Raw genomic sequence first — 22093 nt, 5'->3', positions numbered from 1 at the left:
TTTCAAGTTTCTATCTAAATAATGAAATACGACCTCCGACCTTTGCATGAGGTGAGCATTTTAAAAATATATAATTAAAAATACATATAAATGTTAATTTTATAAAAATCAAATTTATAAAATATTTTTTACACTTTATTTATTAAATTGTTTATTTTTTAATAATTATTCTATCTTTCTTTTGTCACAATTAACTATTCTACTAGAAATTTTTCATCTCTTGTATTAAAATAACTTTAATCATTTATTCAAATTTTATATATGTTTATTTTTTTACTTAATATATAAAAATAACCGTCAATATTTTATTTCTATTTAATACATACAAACATTATTATCATTAATTATTTATATATTCAGCACTTACTAAAAAAAGAACGGGCCTAAGTGTCTTCCATGTGGCTCCCGAGTGGCTTTTAGCATATTACGTGGACTTATAATTATTTTTCTTTCAAAAGTTCAACTGTTAAAATGATAATAATAACGTTTAATGAGTGAAAAGGGAAAAAAAAAATTTAAAAGAAACAGTTTCTTTAAACATTAGATAATTTTTTCTTCTTTGAGTTAAACATCCTTCTGATTTTCTTTGAATCAAAATATACATTATTATCTTCTCCCATCTCAACGATATGTTAGGAGATATATGATTAATTTATTTTTATACTTTTTTTGAAATGGGCAACCGATGAATAACTGGTTGACCGGTTTTTTATTTCATTTTTGTAGGGATTTTGGGTGTGTTTTTTTTTTTTTTCTCAAAGACAATGATGAGAAACCAAGTTCAAATATGTAGATTTGACGTTGATGATAGATCTAAATTTAAAATGGGGCAAAAGATAATAAAAGTTGTGACATATAAGTACATAACACATTGTAATTAACCTTGATAAATTACAGTCATAATAGAGTATCCGTAACTTGCTCAAACAATACAAACAAACACACCAAAATTTAAAGTACTTGTTAAAGCTTAATTGAAGTAGCATTCAAAAGTATATAAATTTATTTGGCGGTATAACAACAAGCATTCATAAAATATTTCATATTGTAGCAAACAAACAGAAAAAGAATAGAAAAAAAAGCAAAACATTTGATCAGGCTAGCTAGCTTTTGCCAAGAAAAAAAAAATGGGGGGAGATGAGTTCTCAAAATCTGTTGAAATGGGAATTAAGCTCTCCAAACGTATATACTACGGAAAAGATGACGATATTGCCACGTCTGCTCCTAAGACGGCAGTAATGACAAAAACACTCTCACATTGTTCATCATCCATGACGTCGTCGTCATCATCCCATCAGTTGCCTGCAGGCAGACATCGTCCGACTGGGCTGATGGTTTACGCAGTCATTACTGAGCCAGATGTTGTGGACAATCCGGATATCAGGAGCTACCAGCCGCACGTGCATGGGCGTTGCAATCCACCAGCATTGATTCCCCTTCATATGCATGGTATCGGGATGAATGTGGATTGTTATCTGGACACTGCGTTTGTTACGGTTAGTGGTGCTTGGCGTGTGCATTGTGTCACATCAAGTGCATGCTGTGATTGTCGTATTGCAATTCCCATGGGCGACCAGGTATATATTTTACTACAAATCTTGAGTACTACTCTACATTATTAAAGAACGAATTACAAATAACTGCTTCAAGTCGTGATTAAAAACGAAACATGGTTTGGATAACAGGGCTCAATTCAAGGGATTGATGTTGAGACCACCAAAAGATCGTATTTTACCAAATTTATTACTTTAGAAGATGAAAAAGATCACACAGAAGGAGTAAACAAGGGAAAAGATGGGTTCATGATGAACCGCAACACATACACACTAAAAGTTCCCCAGGTTTTGCCTAATTTGTTGCATAACAAGTTTGTAAATTTTGCTTTTTTTGACAGTGTTATTACTTACTTAATTGGTTTATGATGCTCAAAATTTGAAGGTTGAGGGGGGATCCATGATTCAGATTAAAGTTAGATGGACTCAGAAATTGTTATATCAAGGTAATCATGAGTTCTGCCTCAATTTGCCATTCACGTTCCCGTATTATGTTATACCTTTGCAGAAGAAAATTCCTAAAAGACAGAAACTGGTGGTAAATGTTCACTCCAGTGGCGACTCTATGATTACTTGCAGATTTGCTAGTCACCCTTTAAAGGTATATTCCATAACTCATAGCTTATTTTCTTATTAATTAGTAGGTGATCTGTATACAAGAAATAATATATAGTACTTCATATTACATCCCCTTTTTCCTTCTATTATATGAAGGTCAAGTTGTCAAGTTGTGTACAGATGACCTCCTTATCTGTTATACTCCTTTCTCCCAGAGACCTCAAAATCAATGCACCATGTTTTAACCCTTCACAAAGTTCTAATCGACAGAGTTTCATATATGGTAATACTGAACCTCTCTTTGTTGATCTTTTCTAAGGAGGTACGACAACAGGCAGGGGAAGCAAGCTTCTCATATGAGGCAGAAGTTTTAAGATGGTCCGCTCAAGACTTTGCTTTCAGTTATTCTGTAAGACCTCTGACTTTATATGCTTACCTACCATGGTGTCCTTAATTAATCAGTTTTAATGGTACTAATCCGCAACTCAAGACAGGTAGCACTGAGATCTTGTGGTTTTTAAATTCCATATGGAAGATCACAATTGTATGTATAGCTTACCTTAAGGGCTAATTGTATAAAAAGGTAACCAACTTGGTTACCTTTTGAATCTGCAATTTTGTTTGACCTTCACTTGTAACTAAGATGATGGTGACATGGTGTATCAATTTCGTAACATAGCTAACTACTTGATATATTAACTCTGATGGGTTTGACTACATCCTTTCAGGTATGCTCAAACGAGATTTTTGGTGGTCTGCTCATGCAGAGTCCGTTTTTATATGATTATGATCAGAGAGATATGTTTTGCTTTTATCTTTTCCCTGGAACCAACCATGTTAAAAAGGTTAGTAACCAAGTCTAAGACATCGTTAACTAATGATAACTTTCTCTGCCTTGTTTCTGTGCTTAACTAATGATATGGTTGTTTTTTATTCTTAACAGAATTTCAGAAAAGAAGTGGTATTTTTAATAGACATAAGTGGGAGCATGAGAGGTGCTCCTCTTGAGTATACAAAAGATGCAATAACGACATCTCTCTCAAAGCTTAATGAAGGGGATACGTTTAACATCATAGCTTTCAATAATGAAGTTCGGTCATTCTCATCTTCATTGCAGTTGGCAAATGAAGAAACAATCACAAATGCTACTGAATGGATGTGGGAAAACTTGGTTGCCCAAGGAGGAACGAACCTCATGTGCCCATTAAATCAGGTACTTAGGTTAAACGGACTGCTTATTTAATTAGAGTCTTTACTCTAAAAGATGATTTGATATGCAGGCAATTGACATGGTTGGTAAAACTGGTGAATCCATTCCTCTCATTTTCCTCATTACTGATGGCACCGTTGAAAATGAAAGAGATATTTTTAATATGGTCAAATGTAGTCTTGTAGACGGAAGCATGAGTTCTCCCCGAATATATACATTTGGCATAGGTTAGGCCTTTTACACTCTAACTAATATGATCTCTATAATTGTGAAAGTATGGCAATTGTGTTCCATATTATTCTTTGCAAATAAATTGTATGCACTTTTTACCCATTTCCAGGTTCATACTGCAATCATCATTTCTTGGAAATGCTTGCACATATCGGAAGGGGATACTATGATGCTGCATATGAAACAGGTCTGTTCATCAAATAATACCAAGATTCTAATACTAGATTAATCAAACTCATAAATTAAGATTAATATTGTCACCTTAGTTTAGTTGGTCATTTGAATAGATTGGTGTTGCTATACTTCTTTTGCTCTTATCATCAATGCATGTGTCAGGTTCAATTGATGATCGTTTTCAACGACTGTTGGAAAATGCTTTGTCGCCTATGCTTATTAATTTAACTCTTGATGCTCTGGAGAAGCTCAAATCATATGAGGTACGTGCATTTACCCTTTCTCGCTTAATTTTGAGAATCTCTTTTTTTTTTTTCTTAATTGGACTAACTTATTTCTTTTCGTTTATTAAATCTTCTTTTGCTTGTTGCAGTTGTACCCATCTCGTATTCCGGATTTGGTGTATGGGCGCCCATTAATTGTATCAGGTCGATTCCATGGGAAATTTCCTGAATGTGTGAAAGTTAGTGGTATAATAGGGGATCAAAGTAGTTATGTGATCGATATCAAAGTGAGAAAGAGATGCGACATTAACTTGGAGATGGTATATACACAGAATAATACAGATAACCGCCTAATATTTACATCAATTATACCCAGAATCTGTGGGATTGCAGTATCGTTGCTGTTGTTGTATTTAAATGTTACATTATGTTTCTATTTCCAGATATGTGCTAAGAGGGAGGTGGATTTACTCACGGCACGAGCATGGTTAGACCAAAACATACATTTGGAGGAAAAGGTTTCTTTTTTTTTTTTTTCTTGACTTTGTAAGGCCATAGATTTATGTTGTGCTAAATTAGATTGCTTGATTGCAGGTTGCAAAAATGAGCTTACAAAGAGGAATTCCTTCTGAATATACCTGCATGATTGTAGCTCATAATGATAAAATAAAGTCATTTGTCAAATCATTTTTAGGAGATGAGGTATGCATCCACGTATGGATAACTAATTTTTATAATTTATATGTTTTGAATTTATATAACTGCTAATACCTGAACAATGTTTATTGTACTGTAGAAGAGTTCAAAATCAATGAATCAGAAGGCGATATACATGAGGCAGATAAGTGTTGGATTTGGCAACTTGAAGGCCACTGCTACAAATCTACCTCCAGGAATCGAAAATGAAAAATTAACCCGTGCTGCAACAATAGTGATGAATGCTGCATCATCGTTTTATGGGGTTGTGGCTAGTTCGGGTTGTTGGAGATGCTTATCTGAACTCAAAAACTCGCAATGTTTTCTTGCTATCGCTCAACTCTGCACTGCTTTTGCTTGTCTTGAATTTCTTGATTGTTGTTGTGATTTGTGTGACTCGTGCATGGATTTGTGCCAGTAAAAACTTTAGGACGACAATAAATCCTACAGTATAAACACGTGTAAGATAAGTAATACTCGTAATAATTAAAACATTTGTAATGTTTCATCAGTTTTCGCCTGAGTTAAAATACTTAGCTGTTATCGTCTACTATTATTTGTGAGTTCAGAGTAATTTAAGTGCAGTAAAGGAGAAGTAAGGCTTGAATCTGGACCTGAAAAATGTTGTACTTGGATTTGAGGTCTCCATTAGCATTCAAAACCAGGTTTTGTTTGCCATGCCAGAATACCCTGCCCAACCCATACTTTATTTGTGCTCCCGAGTGTATATGGAATGAAGGGAAGAAAGGGGAAGGGGAGTTTAGGCCAACTTACTTACTGTCTTCTCTTTTCTCATTTGTACACTCGGAATCTCAGTATTAAGACTTATAAATACAATTTGGATATGAAAAACCAACAGCTCATAGCTTAAAATTTGGGTTGAAACTATAGGGTTTTTAATGATTTTGTAGTAGACTGTAAATCATACGTGCCTTGGCTTTATCTGTTGAATAATGTTATGAGAGATCTGTTCATCAACTTGGGTCACTTATTTCAAAAGAATCTATATTTTGTTGGTCATACTAATGATAAACTGAGCAAGTGTGCTACATCTTAAGACTTGACCTATGAGACTCAGACAGTCAGACCCATTGTTACTATTTCTTAGCTTGCAGACTAACAGCTAATTATGACCCTGAAAGTTGATAACTGTTGTCAAAGTTATATGATCATTTGTACGACTATGCGGCCAAAGAATAAATGCTAAATACCATCATCACATATACAAGGTTTTTCCCAAGTGCAACTGAAATCCACTACTTGCTTGCTAGCAAGGCCAAAGTCCCTTTGGTATAGAAAAAAGATACAGGGTAACTTACAATGTACAAAACAAAAAACATAAAAAGGCATTGCTATAGCAGTTATGCAAGAAACTGAGTAACATTAGAAATTTGAACACAAACACAAGGAATATTATGCTAGATGTGAATTAAATATCAGTATGCATGTTCATTAACAAGAAAATCAGAAACAAAACTCTGAATAAATAGAGATGAACAAACAACAGGAGCTTACAGGGGAGAAGTGACTATCAAGCTTCCTCTTTTTTATACCAAAAAAAATCAAAAAATCGTATCCTACAATAGTCTGTTTCTTTCACTGTGATCTTCTCCTAGAGTGCTGAGAAACTGCATACCCTTCGAACAAATCCAACACCGCATTCTCAAGATCTTCCACAGTGTACTTGATGTAATTATCAGAAATATGATTCCCATATCTCCCAAGGAACGACCGATAAGCAGGGACCAGTTTCTCCAAAATTGAGATCCTTAGCTCCTCGCGAAGTTGCTCATCAGGTATGAGCCATAACGCTTGCGTCCTATGGACTTCATCAAATATGACGTTAAAGGACTTAAACCGCTCTCTTAATGCACTCTTTGAAACCCCGGATGAGAAACTTCCAGTCGAGTGTAATCCTTGGTCTCTCAAACAATGCAATACCCCTATCCAAGTTGCTCGTTGGTGATTCGTGGCAGCCTGCCTAAAGATCCTAGTTAGAGTTCTTAAGTACTGATCCCCAATCATTTCCCTTAACTCTAATGACCCTTTGACCTTTTGAACAATGTAATGAACATTATTCATAATGAACAAATGAGCCAGTGAGTTGTCTTTATAGTGTTTCGATTTCCCTTCCAAATTGAATTGCAAGATAGTGATTATCCAAATCAAATGAAGAGCTAACGGCGATTGCCCTTCATGTTCACTAAAATCCATTTCTGGAGCAGTGGAATCACAGTGTCTAGATCCGGTCGTTGGTTTAGAAACAATCAATTCTCCTAAAGTCAGCTTGTAATCCGAAATCAAGCTTACGTAATTCATCACATACCTTGTTAACGGATGAATCGTCCCTCCAGGAACAGGAACCTTGGAAGGTTCTCTAAGAACAGCATTTTCAAACTCGGACAGCATCCCTCTAGCGGCCTCAGCTAATCTAGACAATATCTCAGTCGCCTGGACTCTAATCGACTCAGCTGGTCTCGAATCAAACACATCATCAATATCAGGCAACAAATCTAGTAGCGAATCGTGCAAATCTAGAATCTTAAATAGCTTCTCCGGCGACCTTCTGCTTATACTGATGGCTTCAGCGAAGTTAAACAGCTGGGTCGCCGGGGATTTAACTGTTTCCATGAAACAGGCGTCATCCGCGGATGATGTACCTAGATCTTCAAATATCTGTTTACACAGTTTCTTCTCACTTGAGAACAAAACTCGAATGCAAACTTTAGCCGCTCGAATCCACCTACCTATTTTCGTGTTCAAAGCCTCCCACTCGAGGCGTTGGATATCACCTATACTTAACTTCTCAACTCCTAGCTTCTTAAAGCTTCCATCCACAACCGATTTTCTAACGCTTCCGTACACTTGAACACATTCTCTAAAGTAGCCGGCCGCGATCATTCGTTCAGCGATGGAACGAAGATCTGATACGCTCTCTTGGGGAATTAGATCTTGTTCCCTGATACTATTCATGGATCTACAGCTTGCATATGTCACACTTCTTTCATTTCTTTGTGTAAATGAAGCAGAACTAATTCTAGAAATAGATTCATTTTTGGGCCCACTGCTAGTACTATGATGATCATCTTTCTCCGGGGACTCGCTCCTACAACTACTAGTTCTAGGAGTGGTCCTCGGAGTCAGATGAGCCGATGAGACCGAGTCAGTGACTGCCTCGGTCTCAATAGGAGTCGAGTTCGTTATCAAAATGCTACGAAACTCGTCTTCTAAACGCGCCATAGCGATCTGGATCGCGTTATGGGCCTTCTTTGACTCGTCATCTGAGAGTGTAGTCGAGTTTAAGGATTGTTGGATTTGATCCACAGCTAGCAAGTAACGGTTGATTTCTTGGCGATCGCCTTCGAAGATCATTCGGAACCTGGCATCTTCAGAAGCTGTTGAGTCCCATCTAAGGATGATCTGTTCGGCCGTGGCCGTATCGGTCCCTGGAGGTTGTAATTCCATAATAATAATATCAAAAGTGATCGACCTACAAATTAAATTAAACTAGCTAGCTAGTCTTTTATTTTAATTTTTGGTTTGATTTTTGTGTATAGAAGGTTAAGTATAAGATTTCGGGTAGAGTGGGAAATGTGAAAAGAGGTTTGGATCTGTGGTATTGATAAAATGTACTAGTAGTAGTAGTAGTATAATTTGTTGTTTTTTTGGTATGTGTAAGAGGAGGATGGTGAGGACAGAGGGACATCAATGCATGAGATTTGAAAATTAGCTAAAATACAAATGATGCAGCAATTATTAAATGCGAGGAAATTAGTGATGGTTTTATAATAAGTTATCGAACAATATCGATTTTGTAAAATGTAAGCAACACATATTGCATTATTAATAAATAAAAGTTTCATGACTTTTAAAGATAGGGGCTACTAAATCTATTCAAGTATTTTCTTAGATAAACCCTCCAATTACAATCATTTAACATATACAGTTGTTTGTTACACAATAAAGATATATATTTAAGAAAACTAATATAGTATTTGCGCAATGTGGCGATAGTCGTAGCGGCTTGATGATAGTGGTGACGTCGAATGGTCTAGATAATTGATACAAAATTAACTGATATAAAGTATTAATGAAAATATTTTAAAATTTAAATAACTGATAGTGTAATTTAGTCATAAGTATTTTGTTTATAATGTAGTATGGATAAAAAAAATGAAAATAATTACTCATGCATTTTCATTGCTTTGAAATTTTACAATACATCGTATCAACACCTATTTATATTAGATTAATAAATCTTATTATTCACGTAATGGTTTAATCACTAAATAACATATTATTTTATATATAGTTGCATCATGTATTTTTTTTATTGTTACGTTTTTTTAAAAACTTATTTTGATTTGTACATAGTTGGTACTTAGATTACCTATTGACCTCTTGAGGTATCAATTATATACAAATTTAAAAAGTTTATAGATAATATATGTCAGATAAAAAAATTTATGATGTAAACATATACAAAAAGAAAATTATGTAGGAAAAACCAATACCTTCAAAAAAGTATATAATAGTATTAAGATTAAGATATAGTAGCGTATAATATATATTTTTTTTAAACGATGAACTTTTGAAAAATTGAGCTATGTTATTAGCATTTAAAAAGAAAAGGAAAAAAGGAAATAAAGAAAGGATAATAATTATGTTGTAGAAAATAGAAAATAGGGGAGTGGAGAACTGGACATGGAGAAAAGCAAGAGAGAGTGATCCTCAGGAAAAAAAAAATATCCTCAGAATATTCCGCCTTAAAACCCGATTACATGTAGAATGCTGGAGTTAAACTACAATTTACAACTAAGCTTTCTAAAAGCAACATATGAGAATTTACATTTTTGTTTTATCTACCTTATATCTATAATACTCCTATTTTAAAAATAAAAAAAAAATCTACAACTTACACAAAAATACTGAATTAATTACATCTTTGCCCATTATTTCTAACATAAAAAAATAAATTAACTCTTCTATACACTCTTGACTCGCATCAATTTCATTCAAAACCCATCTTTTAGATAGAATGATCATACATTCTCGTACCTAATTTGTGACCGTTTAATTTTGTTTTTTCTTTTTCTGTACAGAAAAATATTTTAACTAAAATAATGCGAATTGTAACAATTAAGGTTAAAGATAAATAACAGATTAGTATATGAGAGAAAAATCAATAAATTAACCAATAAATAAATCATTCTACATTGATACTTACACACACTTGCACTTCACTTATACTTTCACCCTCTCTCAAAAACAAATTAAAAATCTTCTTCTCTTAACACATCCGTCAATTTGATTAAAAATGAAAATTTTGTTAAACGAGTCAATTTTTTTGTTAAACTCACTCTATATAAAAAGTTTGTTGATAATGATCTAAACTTTTTAACGAAGTTAGGTGAAGAACTTTAAGATCAAACACCTCAAATATGTACATAATTTAGCTTAAATAACTTTATATATTTTCATAGCCAGTGTGCTTAAATTTTCTCAAATTTTTCTTACCCGACAAACCATGATAGATGCCCTTTTTTCTTTGTATATGGAGGTGAGATATGCACGTTATTTCTTGAGATAGCGCTCCCCTTTTTGTTCCGAGATACATTTTAATTATTTGTATTTATTTTTCTAACAGCTCGTATTGCATTAGGCAAATTAATTACCTTTATAAATCTGAGATCCCAAATGCATCAAAATATTGTTTTCAGTAGTAACATTCAACTCAACACGGGATTTAATTTAAGCTTAACATTCTATGTTAGGACAAAAAAATACAGCTAGTGTAAATAAGTCAACTATATATAAAGTACGCTTATTAATATGTAAAAAAAGACCATTACACCACATTAACTTTTAGAAGATTATTTGAGTTAAATACTTGAACATATGAAAGTTTTTTTTTTTCTTAGTTCCTTATCTGATCTGATAATAGTATTGGTGGTCCCAAAATGAATATATAATTTATAGAAAAAAAATATGTATTATATAAATAAACATGATAATAAAAGGTAAGGTTATGGGGAGTAACGATTGTATTAGTTGTCAAAATTAAAGATTATATTACTTAAGGACGCAGTTTAGATTCTGCTACTCCTCCTCCACGAGGTTTTGGACAGTATCTCTCTGAATCCGCTGTGCACGTGTGATCTACAGCTGTTATTTCGCAAGCAATCCTTAATTTATCATTCATTTTTTTTATGTTATCATTTGGTCCTTTTTTTCGTGATTAATACTAGCTACCATTTATTCATTCCTAATAATCGTAATTATACCTACCTTTAATAACACGAAAAGTAGAATCCTACGTTTTAATTGATTCCAAGAGACAACGTCACAACACTCAAGCGAATCAATCAGTACTACAATGTACATAAAAAGATCAATTCGCTAAGTTCAATTTTCAACTTTTATGACACCCATCACAATATGACTAAGTATTATGGGCATCAAAATTTGATGGGTGCGCTCGAATTTTAGAACAAACGACATATAATAAGGATGTCACCGTAATATATATATATATATACTAGGCACTTGACCCGCGTGATGCGCGAGTTTTTATAAGTTTACATAATTATTTATAAGGTATTGTAAATAACAACTCTTATTATTAATCAACCTCTTAATTCGCTTTCATTTTCATTAAATCTTGGTTTTCATTGTAGAAACTTATTTGCATATATCATTTCACATTGTACTCCATCATGTTTGTTGAGAAGTATTTGGCAAATTTAAAATATATTTAAGGTAATATTTGACCGATTAAATAAAGTATATTTAAATTTTAAATTTTTGATAGATAAAAATTAAATAATTATTGCTGCTTTGGATTTAAAGTGAGGTTTTGAAAAGACTTAATAGGTTAGTTATTATAAATATGAATATAGATATTATATAAATGTAGATTTAGATTTAGATATATAACTATCAATTGACATATTTATTTGCGAGTGATATATAATTAGTTTATTTGTGAATCATTAAATGATATACAGAGATTTAAGAAAAAAGAAATATATTGAACGACTGTTCTCATATGATTACATTTTGTAATACTTATTAATTTTCTAATTCTATTAAGATTCTTTTTTATCTATGTTTTTTTTCAAATATATCTATCCATCTTTCCGATTAATGTTTATATATGCGGTTATTAATTATTATTGTTCAACAGAAAATTAATTCATTAGAAATTCTTATTACCCGATAGGTGAAACTTTTCTTCCATAGAAACACAAATGATGTCTTGCTTTGATACATTCCAAAGTTGATCATATCCTCAATTGTCAAGGCTTAAACATCTTATGTATTGCATGATAATTCTAAACTAAAGAGAACATAAAATTAGATAATGGCCGAAAGCAATGAGAACATCATGTCTTGACACCCTTACTCTTCTTAAAAAATAATCTATTTGTAACTATGTAAATCCATATAAAATCTACAAAATGAATCACCAAAATAATAAAATAAAAAGGAAAATAACAATAAATAAACCTTGATATTCTTTCCATGTATCAAGTTACCAAAAAAATAAAAAGGAAAATAACAATAAATAAACCTTGAAAATAACGTAGTCACACTTTTATGAAAGGGATTTATTTCTTCATTTTTAGTACTTGATTTCTCTTATTAATTTTGTATACGTTTTTATTTTTATTGGGTTTATATATATAATTGTAAAAAAATATCAAAATTACACATAGGATAGATCTTATGTGTCAATTTTTAAAAAGAGCTTTAAGTTAAAAAGAATGGCTTATAATGCTTGTTTAACTACTTTTTTTTATTAGAGTAATAGATAGTTTTTTCATTCGAAACACATTTTTTGGCTTTTGGAAGTTTGAAGGGGTGTAGGATTCCTAAAGTAAAAAATGAAGGGCATTAATGTTAACGGGCCAATAATGATGGGCCTGGATCATATGCTTCAGGCTAATTAATTCAACAATCAACTATGTAGCCTCTTAGTTGGGCCAATAAGGCTCATTTTCAGATTGTCTCATTCTGTCCTACTAATTTCACTTTTGTAACTTAAAACTTACAAAACTCAATCTACGTTCTATAGTCAAATAACGCAAAGGCCTTTCGTACCTGGAATCAACCTACCATCCTAGCTTGGAAGCTATTCAAGGTCATACATTCACTAAACACACCTACACATCTACCACATACAAGCAAAAATGATCAAAATTAACTATAATTACGATACACGAAGACCAATATTATCGTTATTCTGTTGCGTTGATTCATTGTTGTTCGTTCTAGACTGATCAGCTGCCATTGAGATATACGACGAATCTGTTACTCCGGTTAGTGTACTTGCTGCATCGTCATATCCATCCCCAAAAGATGAAAACATTTGAATCGTGTTGTCATCCCCACCTTGAATATTCTCTATACTACTAATTACCTCACTAATATCTAATCTAGATTGGGGATCACTATCTGTACAACTTGCACCAATATGTAGAAGTTTTCTCATTTCACCAATGTATTTACTTGATCCAGTGATCTCGGGATCTAACAACTCAACTTCTCTAGATTCCTGCATAGCGGATTTTACCCATTGTACAAGATCTGTACCACCTTGGCCGTTGTTAACATACTGTGAGGGGAACTTTCCTGTTAGGACTTCTAAAATTATAATTCCTAGACAATAAACGTCGCATTTAGGTGATACTTGACGCATTTTGAGTACTTCCGGAGCTCTATAGGCTGCTAACGCATTTGCAACATGATTTGGGTTGATCATATGATGTAGACCAAAATCTACAACTAGAGGATGGTAGTTAGCACTTAGAAGGACATTGCTCGATTTGAGATTTCCATGAGGTAAATCTAGACTGGCGAGTTCTTTGTGAAGATATCCTAGTCCTAGTGCAACCCCTTTAATGATTTTCAAACGTGCATACCATTTGAGCTCGGCGTGTCTCTTTCCTCGGTCACCTAAAATATGAAACCAATCATCATAATCATCCATAATTTGTAATTCATTTGACACTGCGTTTTAAAGTGATTATCTGATTATTGCTTTTTTATTCATTGATAATCCGTTCACAAATTTTGACCAAAGAGAAAACACATATGATCATTATTTGATTATTCTTAGTGTTTCACATTACATGATCACTTTCAAAACGCACCACCAAACACACAAACCGTGACAAATCTAACGCTTACCATGTAACAAGTAAAGTAGGCTTCCTGCTGGAAAGTACTCGTAAATCAAGAGTTTTTCCTCTTTGCGATAGTGGCATGCGAGTGGTGTCAATATATGTGGGTGGTTTAGTCTTCCAAGCCTCATCATCTCAACTTCAAACCCATTTTTATCAACTAGATTCATTTCTTTTAACCTCTTGACCACAACAACCATCCCATTTGTCATTTTGGCCTTATAGGATGAGCCAAGCATTCCATTTCCCAACACTTCTGCAGCGGCTTTCATCACATCAGATAATCTGAACACTCCTTTGGTATCGTTTAATAGCATTAGATCAACACTCACCCCTTTCTTTTTGGTCATCAGTGCCTTCTGGCCCGTATCAAAACCATTTTGGCCCGGAATAGCTTCTGGTTTGCTTATATTACATATAGTTAAACCAACCGATCCTTCAAGGTTATCTTTCTCCATGATTCCAATTGTCTCAGAATTATCTTTTTTCCTCCTCATCAGAATAAAGATCCCAACAAGCATTAACACAAGAATTAATAATGTCACAACCATTAGTACATATTCTATCCTTAATGACTTTTTATTAGACTTATTTTCAATTGGTTTATTAGTAGGACTTTTGGGAGGTGTTTTGTCACACATTCTACCAAATCTTGCTCCACAAAGCCCGGGATTTCCTTCAAAAGAGGTTGCATCAAATTTAGCCAAGCCTGGTGGGACTTCACCTGTTAAGTTATTATACGAAAGGTTGACCGAATTTAAACTTCTTTGGCCTATTGCTGGAATTGTACCAGAAAACTGATTGTCTTCAAGATGCAATTCCACAAGATTTGGTAATTCTCCAATTGAAGACGGGATATTGCCAGTGAATTTGTTACCATCAAACCAAATTTTCTTCAAAGCTGTCATTGAATTGAAGAAATCGTAAGGGATTTCACCAGAATATTGATTCATTGAAAGGTGAAGACCTTTTAATGATCCAAGTTTATTGAATTCAGGAATTGGGCCAGAGAAAGAATTGTTTTCAAGTGCTAGGATTCTCAATGCTGGCATTTGTGACAGGGCATTTATGTCTAGATTACCAGAAAGACTCATTGATTTAAGATGAAGATTAGTGACCAGCCCGTTGTTACAAACAAGACCGACCCATGTAAGCACCTCGTCGCAAGGAATTGTTCCGGCTTTCCAAGAATCAAGAGGCTCAGGATTATTCAAAGATTGTTTGATTCTAAGCAAAGCATCTGAATCAGTCATGTAAGCCTTAACCACCCATGGAATCATGATTAACAAAATATACAAGAAATATAATAGTTTAAAAGAAATGGCCATTTACTTAGCCAAGGGAAAGAAAAAACGAAAAAGGAAAGAATTGTGATGTTTTTTTCCATTTGGGGATTGAAAGTTTGAGCTGAATTTTTGGTCTTTTTGTGATTCTGATGTAGGTAAAGTTTAGAAAAATGCAAGAGTGGCCTAGAATGAAAAAAGCCATATATGCGTCTTTGACCAAATCAATGATGAACGGTTATGTTCGTTTAGTTTGTATTAGAAGAGCCTATAAATTTGGGAAATATTTGTATATTGACCTTGGAGATGACCAAATTTCATCGACTCAACTAGAATCTAATTAGTTTCTATATATACATAAGAAAATATTATGGTCTAACTAGATTTTAAATAGTTTCTATATATACATATTTTTTATTTTATCATAATTTTTTTTAGGAAAATGATAATGACAGCCCTAAGGGCTGTTACTAACAACATATTACATGTTTAAAAACTTGTACATTATATATTAAAAACCGCCCCTTGATTTTTCTAACAGCAAGGTACAAATTTTAATGCACCCAATTAGTTTTTATTGACAACCCGAAGGGCTGTAACTAACAAAACCCTTTTTTTTATATAATAAATACAACTTTTTTATACAACTTAACGATAATACTAGAGTTGTTGCTAGTAATATTATCTATATTACGATAACGACATATAATAATTTTAACTACTTTGTGGGCTATCATAATTTCAAGAGTACTCTAATTTCAATGATAAATTCCACATAATTCATTATATATATATTTTGCAAAAGTAGCTGAAATTTAGGATTGGGGTTGAAATTAAGGGCTAAAACTTGAGACTGAGACTGGCTATTTATTTTCAAAAAAAAAGCCCCAAAGGCTGGGCTTATTAAAGAAAGGCTCATGGATGAAGCTTTTTTAAAAAATCCCAACCCTATACATTAAAATTACCCAACTACCCTAAAACCTTATACAAAAATAAATATATATATATATATATATGCCCATAAATGTGATTATTATTTTTTTTAACTACATCTCAAAGTTTTTATGCCATTATAGAATGGGCCTTGGTCCTTCTGGGATTATGTGGCTCCACCATTATTGACCACGTCACTCTATCAGGTAGGAACTTTACTACTCCATGGAATGCTTTGGTACTTAAAAAAGTTAATATACATGAGTGAAATTGTTGCTAGCTCGATTCGTAATGAGTTGGAATTTGTCATATACGAGTGTCGATTTCCCCTTCATTCTTAATCCACCGTACTTTAATGACGTGAATACATTGAATCGTGTACTTTGTTATTGCCTTTCATTGCATGATCATTGTTAAAGTTCGGGCTTCAAGTTCAAAATTGTTTGATATTTGGTCAATTACATTTCTTATTCTGTCAAGATTGAGAGCAAAGAAATTTCCAGAGCCTAATTAAAGAGCTATTGTGGAGACCATTGTAAATCAGGTCTATTTGAAAGTTTCGTAATAATGAAATATCTTCAGTTCTTCACAAGATACAAAATTGAAAAATGGTCAATAATCACTTGGTTAGTGTGGATAAACAATATTCTTATTGTTGGGAAAAAGTGCATTTTTCCACCACTTTGGACATCAATAAATATATAGTCGTGTGACATATATTGCGAACCGTTTAGTGGGTTTTGTAGTCTCTGGCCAAGGCTACGTAACAAACTAAGATGCGTCCAAATTGGGTTAAAGGTGAATGAGATATCAAGTCTCAAAGTTGTGTGTTTGGTGCATAAGTTGGAGTTGGAAAAGCTTTGTCCCACATTGGTGTGGGATATAAACTTTTACTAGTTTATAAGTGGAGGTTTCTAAGCTATGTCAAGATCTTGTGTTGTGTTTTACTCTGGCTCCTACCCGCGCAGGGGGGGTGCAGAAAACGGGTTTCTGGGTCAAAATTCTCTGAACCAATGCGTGTACGCGCGACCTGCGGACACGAATGCAGCTCGAAAAACTGGGGCCCGTGCGGGGCTCCTTTTTGCTGCGACCCGAGATAAACCCGACCCGGTTTTTGACCCGTTCAAGAATGATCTAGAAGAAGCTTTTGAAACTCCTGAAACTGATGTCATAAGTATCAGTTTTGTAACTCATGAAACTGATAAATAATTAACTCACCATTAGTGCTAGTTAATTATTTTGAGTTACAATTTTGTGTATATAAGGTCCTATCAGGGACTTGAAAGATACAACAACAACAATACATTTCGTTCATACCACACACACATTCTCTGCAATTTCGGTCACGAAACAGCAACCATCCCTGTGCTCCGTTCGTCTTTCAGGAAGCTTTCAAATTGCCTCTTTTATTTAGTTCCTCCATTTTGTTCTTGTTTAATTCCTTTATCATTATTTAATCGTATTGTAATATATATATATATATATATATATATATTTAAGAAATTACATATTGTTATTATACTGTTATTTCCAACACTTATTTTAATATAGTCATTTATCCGCTCTTTTCAGCTAATTAGGCAATTAGCTATATTGATATACGACTTTTTATTGCTATTAAAAAAAAAAACTCGTGTATGTGATCCTCCCACAGTCCCACATATGCGTAAGTTTAAGGCTTTTATAATTTTTGAAGATTGAGGTTCAAACAATTACTTTATTGACGTTAAGACCACTCTCATTGTGAGTTCCACATTAAAATGTATGTGCGGCATGTCGGAGTCTCTGTTTCACGTGGAAATGCAGTGAGAGTGTGAGACACAAAAAGTTTATGATACGCCACCAAAAATCAAAATGACCATCTCATTCGTTATCTGCTTGAAAGGAAAATATCAACGAATATAATATTAATAATATTTTTAGTTTAAACTAAAACAAAATAACAATAATATCTTTTTATTATTATATTCTTTCTGCACTTATTGCACATGGAAAGTCACGTTTATTTCAAGCAAATCCTTTAGATAAATAATAAAATAAACATTGTTTAATTTAGATCATCCTCCTTCATAACTCAATCTAACCTAACGATGCTATTCATTAAAAATTTTAAGTTTTTTTTCTTATATATATTCAACCTAACTAAAACCAATTTTCATATTACCATTAATAACTCAACCAAAATTTATTTTTTATTAAATATATTTAATTTTACAAACCCACTATATACTCTCAAACCATTAAAATATTAAATAAAATAACCAAGTTGGCTAAGCAAACAAAGCCATTAATGTTAAAATATTGAATAAAGTAAACTAACTAGCAGTCGGTGGAGTAAACAAGTCGTGAAATATGGTAAGAATTTTGGTGGGGTCACCCGATTATCAAACGACCGAACAAAGCAACTTCATCCCCAATGGGGATGGTTAGAAGGCTTCAAGAAAAGCATCAAATTTGTGTTACTACTTACTACAATATATTAAACTATTTGAGTAGCAGGATTAATTATTTTCCTATCATAAATACCAAATTGACAGCTGATATATTATAGTGTAAGAAAGTACACCATATTGAATTGAAATAGTTATGATTTAGAGTTAATTACTGAAATGATATCTAATGTTTGCGTCATATTATTGGTTTCATACCTTTCTTTTCAAAATTACGCTGATCATACCCGACGTATGTAAATTTCTACTCGGACCATACTGAAGGCTAACGCCGTCACGTGGCCGTTAAAAACCCTCTCACGTAACTTGCACGTGAGGGGTAAAGATGTAATATCGCGTTTCTTAATTACTTAAATGGTACCTAACGTTTGCACGATATTGCTGATTTCATACCTAATGTTTTTCTTAATTACTTAAATGGTACCTAATGTTTAGTTATTATTATTTTTTTTTTCTTTTGAAGGGTGAATTCCGTTTTAAGCCAATATTTTAAAAACTGGTATTTTAGTCATACTGGTGTGGAAATTTTTTTGGTTTTATCGGTATTACCGAAAATATTGACCGGTATGACTATTTTTAATTTGTTTTATTTTTCTAGGTTTTTTCCGCCACCCCTAAACTACTAGAGATGACAACATATAACTGTGAAGAGTCATATTTGCTTTCATAAATTCAAAATGTGATCATCTCCAATGATAAATAGATGTTCATTTGGAAAAGAAAAAAAAAATAATAATAATAAAAAATAGCAACCAAAATATTAGCTTTTTTTATATAACAAATATCAACGCTAAGGTACATCAAACCTACTAATCAAAGTAACAATTGAGGCTTGTTTTACGCAACATATTGATTTAATAAAAACAAACGCATGTACTTTATGCTACATTTTTATTTTAGATTAATAATGAACTTAAGCTTGAGAATGTAAAAGAGAAAATTAGATAAAGATAGTTTAAGGAGATTATGAGCATATTGTCCGCGTGTTGCGGCGGTTAGAAGGCGAGGACAACATAAAAGGGAGACGGTGGAGAAATAGGGCGGCGCGGAGGGTGATAGAAGGTTGATAAGAGCGTGTAATGATTAGAAAGAATGGGGAAAAGAGAGTATATAAGAATTTTATGTTTAAGTAAGCTAGGGTGTAAGGGGTATTATGGGAATACTGAAAAAAATGCTTAATTTCCTAAAATAGATGTTCAATATGTTTTATAAGGGAACGAGCATAGTGCCCGCGCGTTGTGGCGTCTAGAAGGCGAGGGCAACATAAAAAGGAGACGGTGGAGAAATAGGGCGGTGCGGAGGATGATAGAAGGTTGATAAGAGCGTATAATGATTAAAAAGAACGGGGAAAAGAGAGTATATAAGAGTTTTATGTATAAGTAAGGGTGTAAGGGGTATTATGGAAATACTGAAAAAAATGTTTAATTTCCAAAAATAAATGTTCAATATATTTTATAAGGGAGTATAGATATATCTTTGTATGTATCAATAATATATATCCGTGAAAGAAAAGCGCTCCCATTTGAAATGTAATTATACGGCAAGTGAAACTCGTGATGTCCACTTGGAAATGTTGTACACCGTTTACCCTCTGCACACTTTTCTCTAGTTTTCTTCATAAACACAATTAACACGTGATATATATATGTATATATCTCTTTAAATTTCTACGCAAATGGATGTATATGTCTCTGTCACCACTACGATACAGTAATCGATCGTTAACAGATCACATCCATATCTTCTTTTCATATAATATAAAAAACTTGCAAAACCCAATCTTTCTTCACTTCCATTTCTCCCTATCAATACTGGAGATTTTGTTTTTATTTTATTTCCATCAATTAATATTATCTACCAATATATATATATGTCAAGAGCTAAAATGTATTCTTCTGTTAACGCTAACGAGAAATCGAGTTTTGCAAGGACTTGCAATCGGTTAGGCATGTTTCTGAAAGAGAAAGGCAGCCTTATAGATCTTGGACTCAATCCAAATTTTGATGCTATAGGTATTATCATCTTACTAATATTCACTTATATTAATTTGTATGGTAATTACGAATGGTGTTTTTTAAATTATTTATTCATTAATTTTATTTCAGAAAAACGGGAGACTACTGTTGATTTGTTAAGTAACATGGAAATTAGTCCGGTCCAGACATCGACGAAAACCGAGAAAACATTAAATCCTCTTCCTCAATATGTTAGCTCAGATTCCTTGTTTGAAAGAGTCGTCGACGGTTTAACAAATAAAAGTAGCGACAACAATGAATCGGGGACTAAGACCGCACCGATGACTATTTTCTATGGGGGACAAGTATTAGTGTTTGATGATATTTCGGATGATAAAGCGAGAGATGTAATGTTGCTAGCGACTTCTGGTGGTTCTATTATTTCTAGTAAAAATCGAATTCAAAACCAATCAACTTCACCTTCAAATTATTCAACGTCATGCGACATTTTTGGATCGCCCGATCAGCTAAATACTATTCCAAGACTAGAAGAAGGACTGGATTTGCCGATAGCTAGAAGAGCGTCACTTCACAAGTTTTTGGCAAGGAGAAAGGACAGGGCAACCGTAAGACCGACGCCATACCAATCACGAAACACGTCAAAGGAGGCTTCGTCTTCGACTCATCATAAATTTGATCTTAATTTTTAGTCATGTTTATCAACTAGTATTATACTCGTATATATAATTATATTATATTATATATATGGTAACGGCTTGTTGTGTTAATTAGTTTTGGTTTTGATGTTTATTCATTGATATACACTGGTTTTGTTTAAATTGAGTTTTTTTTTTTCTAAGGGCGAAGGGAGCCAAAAGGTTGAACATTTTAATTTCTCTTCAACTATCTAATCAAATCACTCCACCTTATTTCAACTTTTCAACAATTTTTTAACCTTTTTTTAATGGCAACTGAAACTCCCAACATTTTCTTCACATTTTAATAATTTATCCTTAACATTATAAACTTTACATAACTAACCTTTTTTTAATTTATATCTTTTATTAATAACAAAATACATTACATAACACTTAAAACATATTACATTTTAAAAGTAAAAACACACACGGACGTAATAGAAACACACAATGCATAACATTAAAAAAAAAAAACAAAACTACTCTTCATCGTCATCATCTTTTATTGACATTTTTCCTAATCCACAGTAAGCACGTTCATTGGGCCACCACTTGTCGTGTTGCGGACATTTGACTTCATCTGTTGTTTCGTCTCCTCCGCAATTGTCGTGGTACGATTCGGCCCAAGTGCATTGGTCACCCAACGTGTGACCAACCTTAAAAACATCATCGACCACCCTCTTGACCCTCATGCTCTCATCCTGCAAAAACAACGAATATGTCTCTCCGTGTTTCGAGACCTTGCGACCTAGTGCTTCTATAATAGCAACCTGTTGCTCGCATTGTCGTCTTTTCTTCCGTAGATAACCCAGGACCCCAGAGAGTTCAGTTTGAAGAAGGGTGTCCTCTTTGATATCGGTCATGATTCGTGTTTTCATCTCATCTTCGGTCAGACGAGGTCGGTGAACATTTTTTTTTATGATGAGGACGCCATTTGGTTAGA

At 33.3% G+C, this 22093-nt stretch overlaps 5 protein-coding genes across 5 annotated transcripts; 3 read left to right on the top strand and 2 right to left on the bottom strand.

The window, feature by feature from the left end:
* The first annotated feature begins 1127 nt into the window (after window positions 1-1127).
* LOC122597670 lies at window positions 1128-2565 on the top strand. The gene is made up of 4 exons (XM_043770242.1): window positions 1128-1577; window positions 1686-1841; window positions 1939-2154; window positions 2431-2565. The coding sequence occupies exons 1-4, from the start codon at window positions 1128-1130 to the stop codon at window positions 2563-2565; spliced, it is 957 nt and encodes a 318-aa protein (XP_043626177.1).
* A 702-nt stretch (window positions 2566-3267) lies between these two features.
* Window positions 3268-5067, top strand: LOC122597669 (von Willebrand factor A domain-containing protein DDB_G0292028-like). The gene is made up of 8 exons (XM_043770241.1): window positions 3268-3324; window positions 3392-3548; window positions 3662-3739; window positions 3889-3989; window positions 4100-4270; window positions 4394-4468; window positions 4545-4652; window positions 4747-5067. The coding sequence occupies exons 1-8, from the start codon at window positions 3268-3270 to the stop codon at window positions 5065-5067; spliced, it is 1068 nt and encodes a 355-aa protein (XP_043626176.1).
* Window positions 4668-8327, bottom strand: LOC122597760 (exocyst complex component EXO70A1-like). Its single transcript, XM_043770328.1, has 2 exons — window positions 6162-8327; window positions 4668-5090 (listed from the first exon to the last, which is right to left on the bottom strand). Exon 1 carries the CDS (start codon window positions 8109-8111, stop codon window positions 6243-6245), a length of 1869 nt encoding a protein of 622 aa, XP_043626263.1. The 5' UTR covers window positions 8112-8327; the 3' UTR covers window positions 4668-5090; window positions 6162-6242.
* A 4530-nt stretch (window positions 8328-12857) lies between these two features.
* On the bottom strand, window positions 12858-15177 carry LOC122598554 (pollen receptor-like kinase 3). Its single transcript, XM_043771145.1, has 2 exons — window positions 13839-15177; window positions 12858-13604 (listed from the first exon to the last, which is right to left on the bottom strand). Exons 1-2 carry the CDS (start codon window positions 15157-15159, stop codon window positions 12859-12861), a joined length of 2067 nt encoding a protein of 688 aa, XP_043627080.1. The 5' UTR covers window positions 15160-15177; the 3' UTR covers window position 12858.
* Window positions 15178-20240: 5063 nt separating this feature from the next.
* Window positions 20241-21291, top strand: LOC122596583 (protein TIFY 10A-like). Its single transcript, XM_043769191.1, has 2 exons — window positions 20241-20509; window positions 20603-21291. Exons 1-2 carry the CDS (start codon window positions 20368-20370, stop codon window positions 21160-21162), a joined length of 702 nt encoding a protein of 233 aa, XP_043625126.1. The 5' UTR covers window positions 20241-20367; the 3' UTR covers window positions 21163-21291.
* The last annotated feature ends 802 nt before the right edge of the window (window positions 21292-22093 follow it).

Source organism: Erigeron canadensis, chromosome 4 (assembly GCF_010389155.1).
Source record: "Erigeron canadensis isolate Cc75 chromosome 4, C_canadensis_v1, whole genome shotgun sequence".
Classification (NCBI taxonomy): Eukaryota; Viridiplantae; Streptophyta; class Magnoliopsida; order Asterales; family Asteraceae; genus Erigeron; species Erigeron canadensis.
The sequence above is the reverse complement of the archived record's forward strand: the minus strand, read 5'-3'. Positions and strand labels throughout refer to the sequence as shown.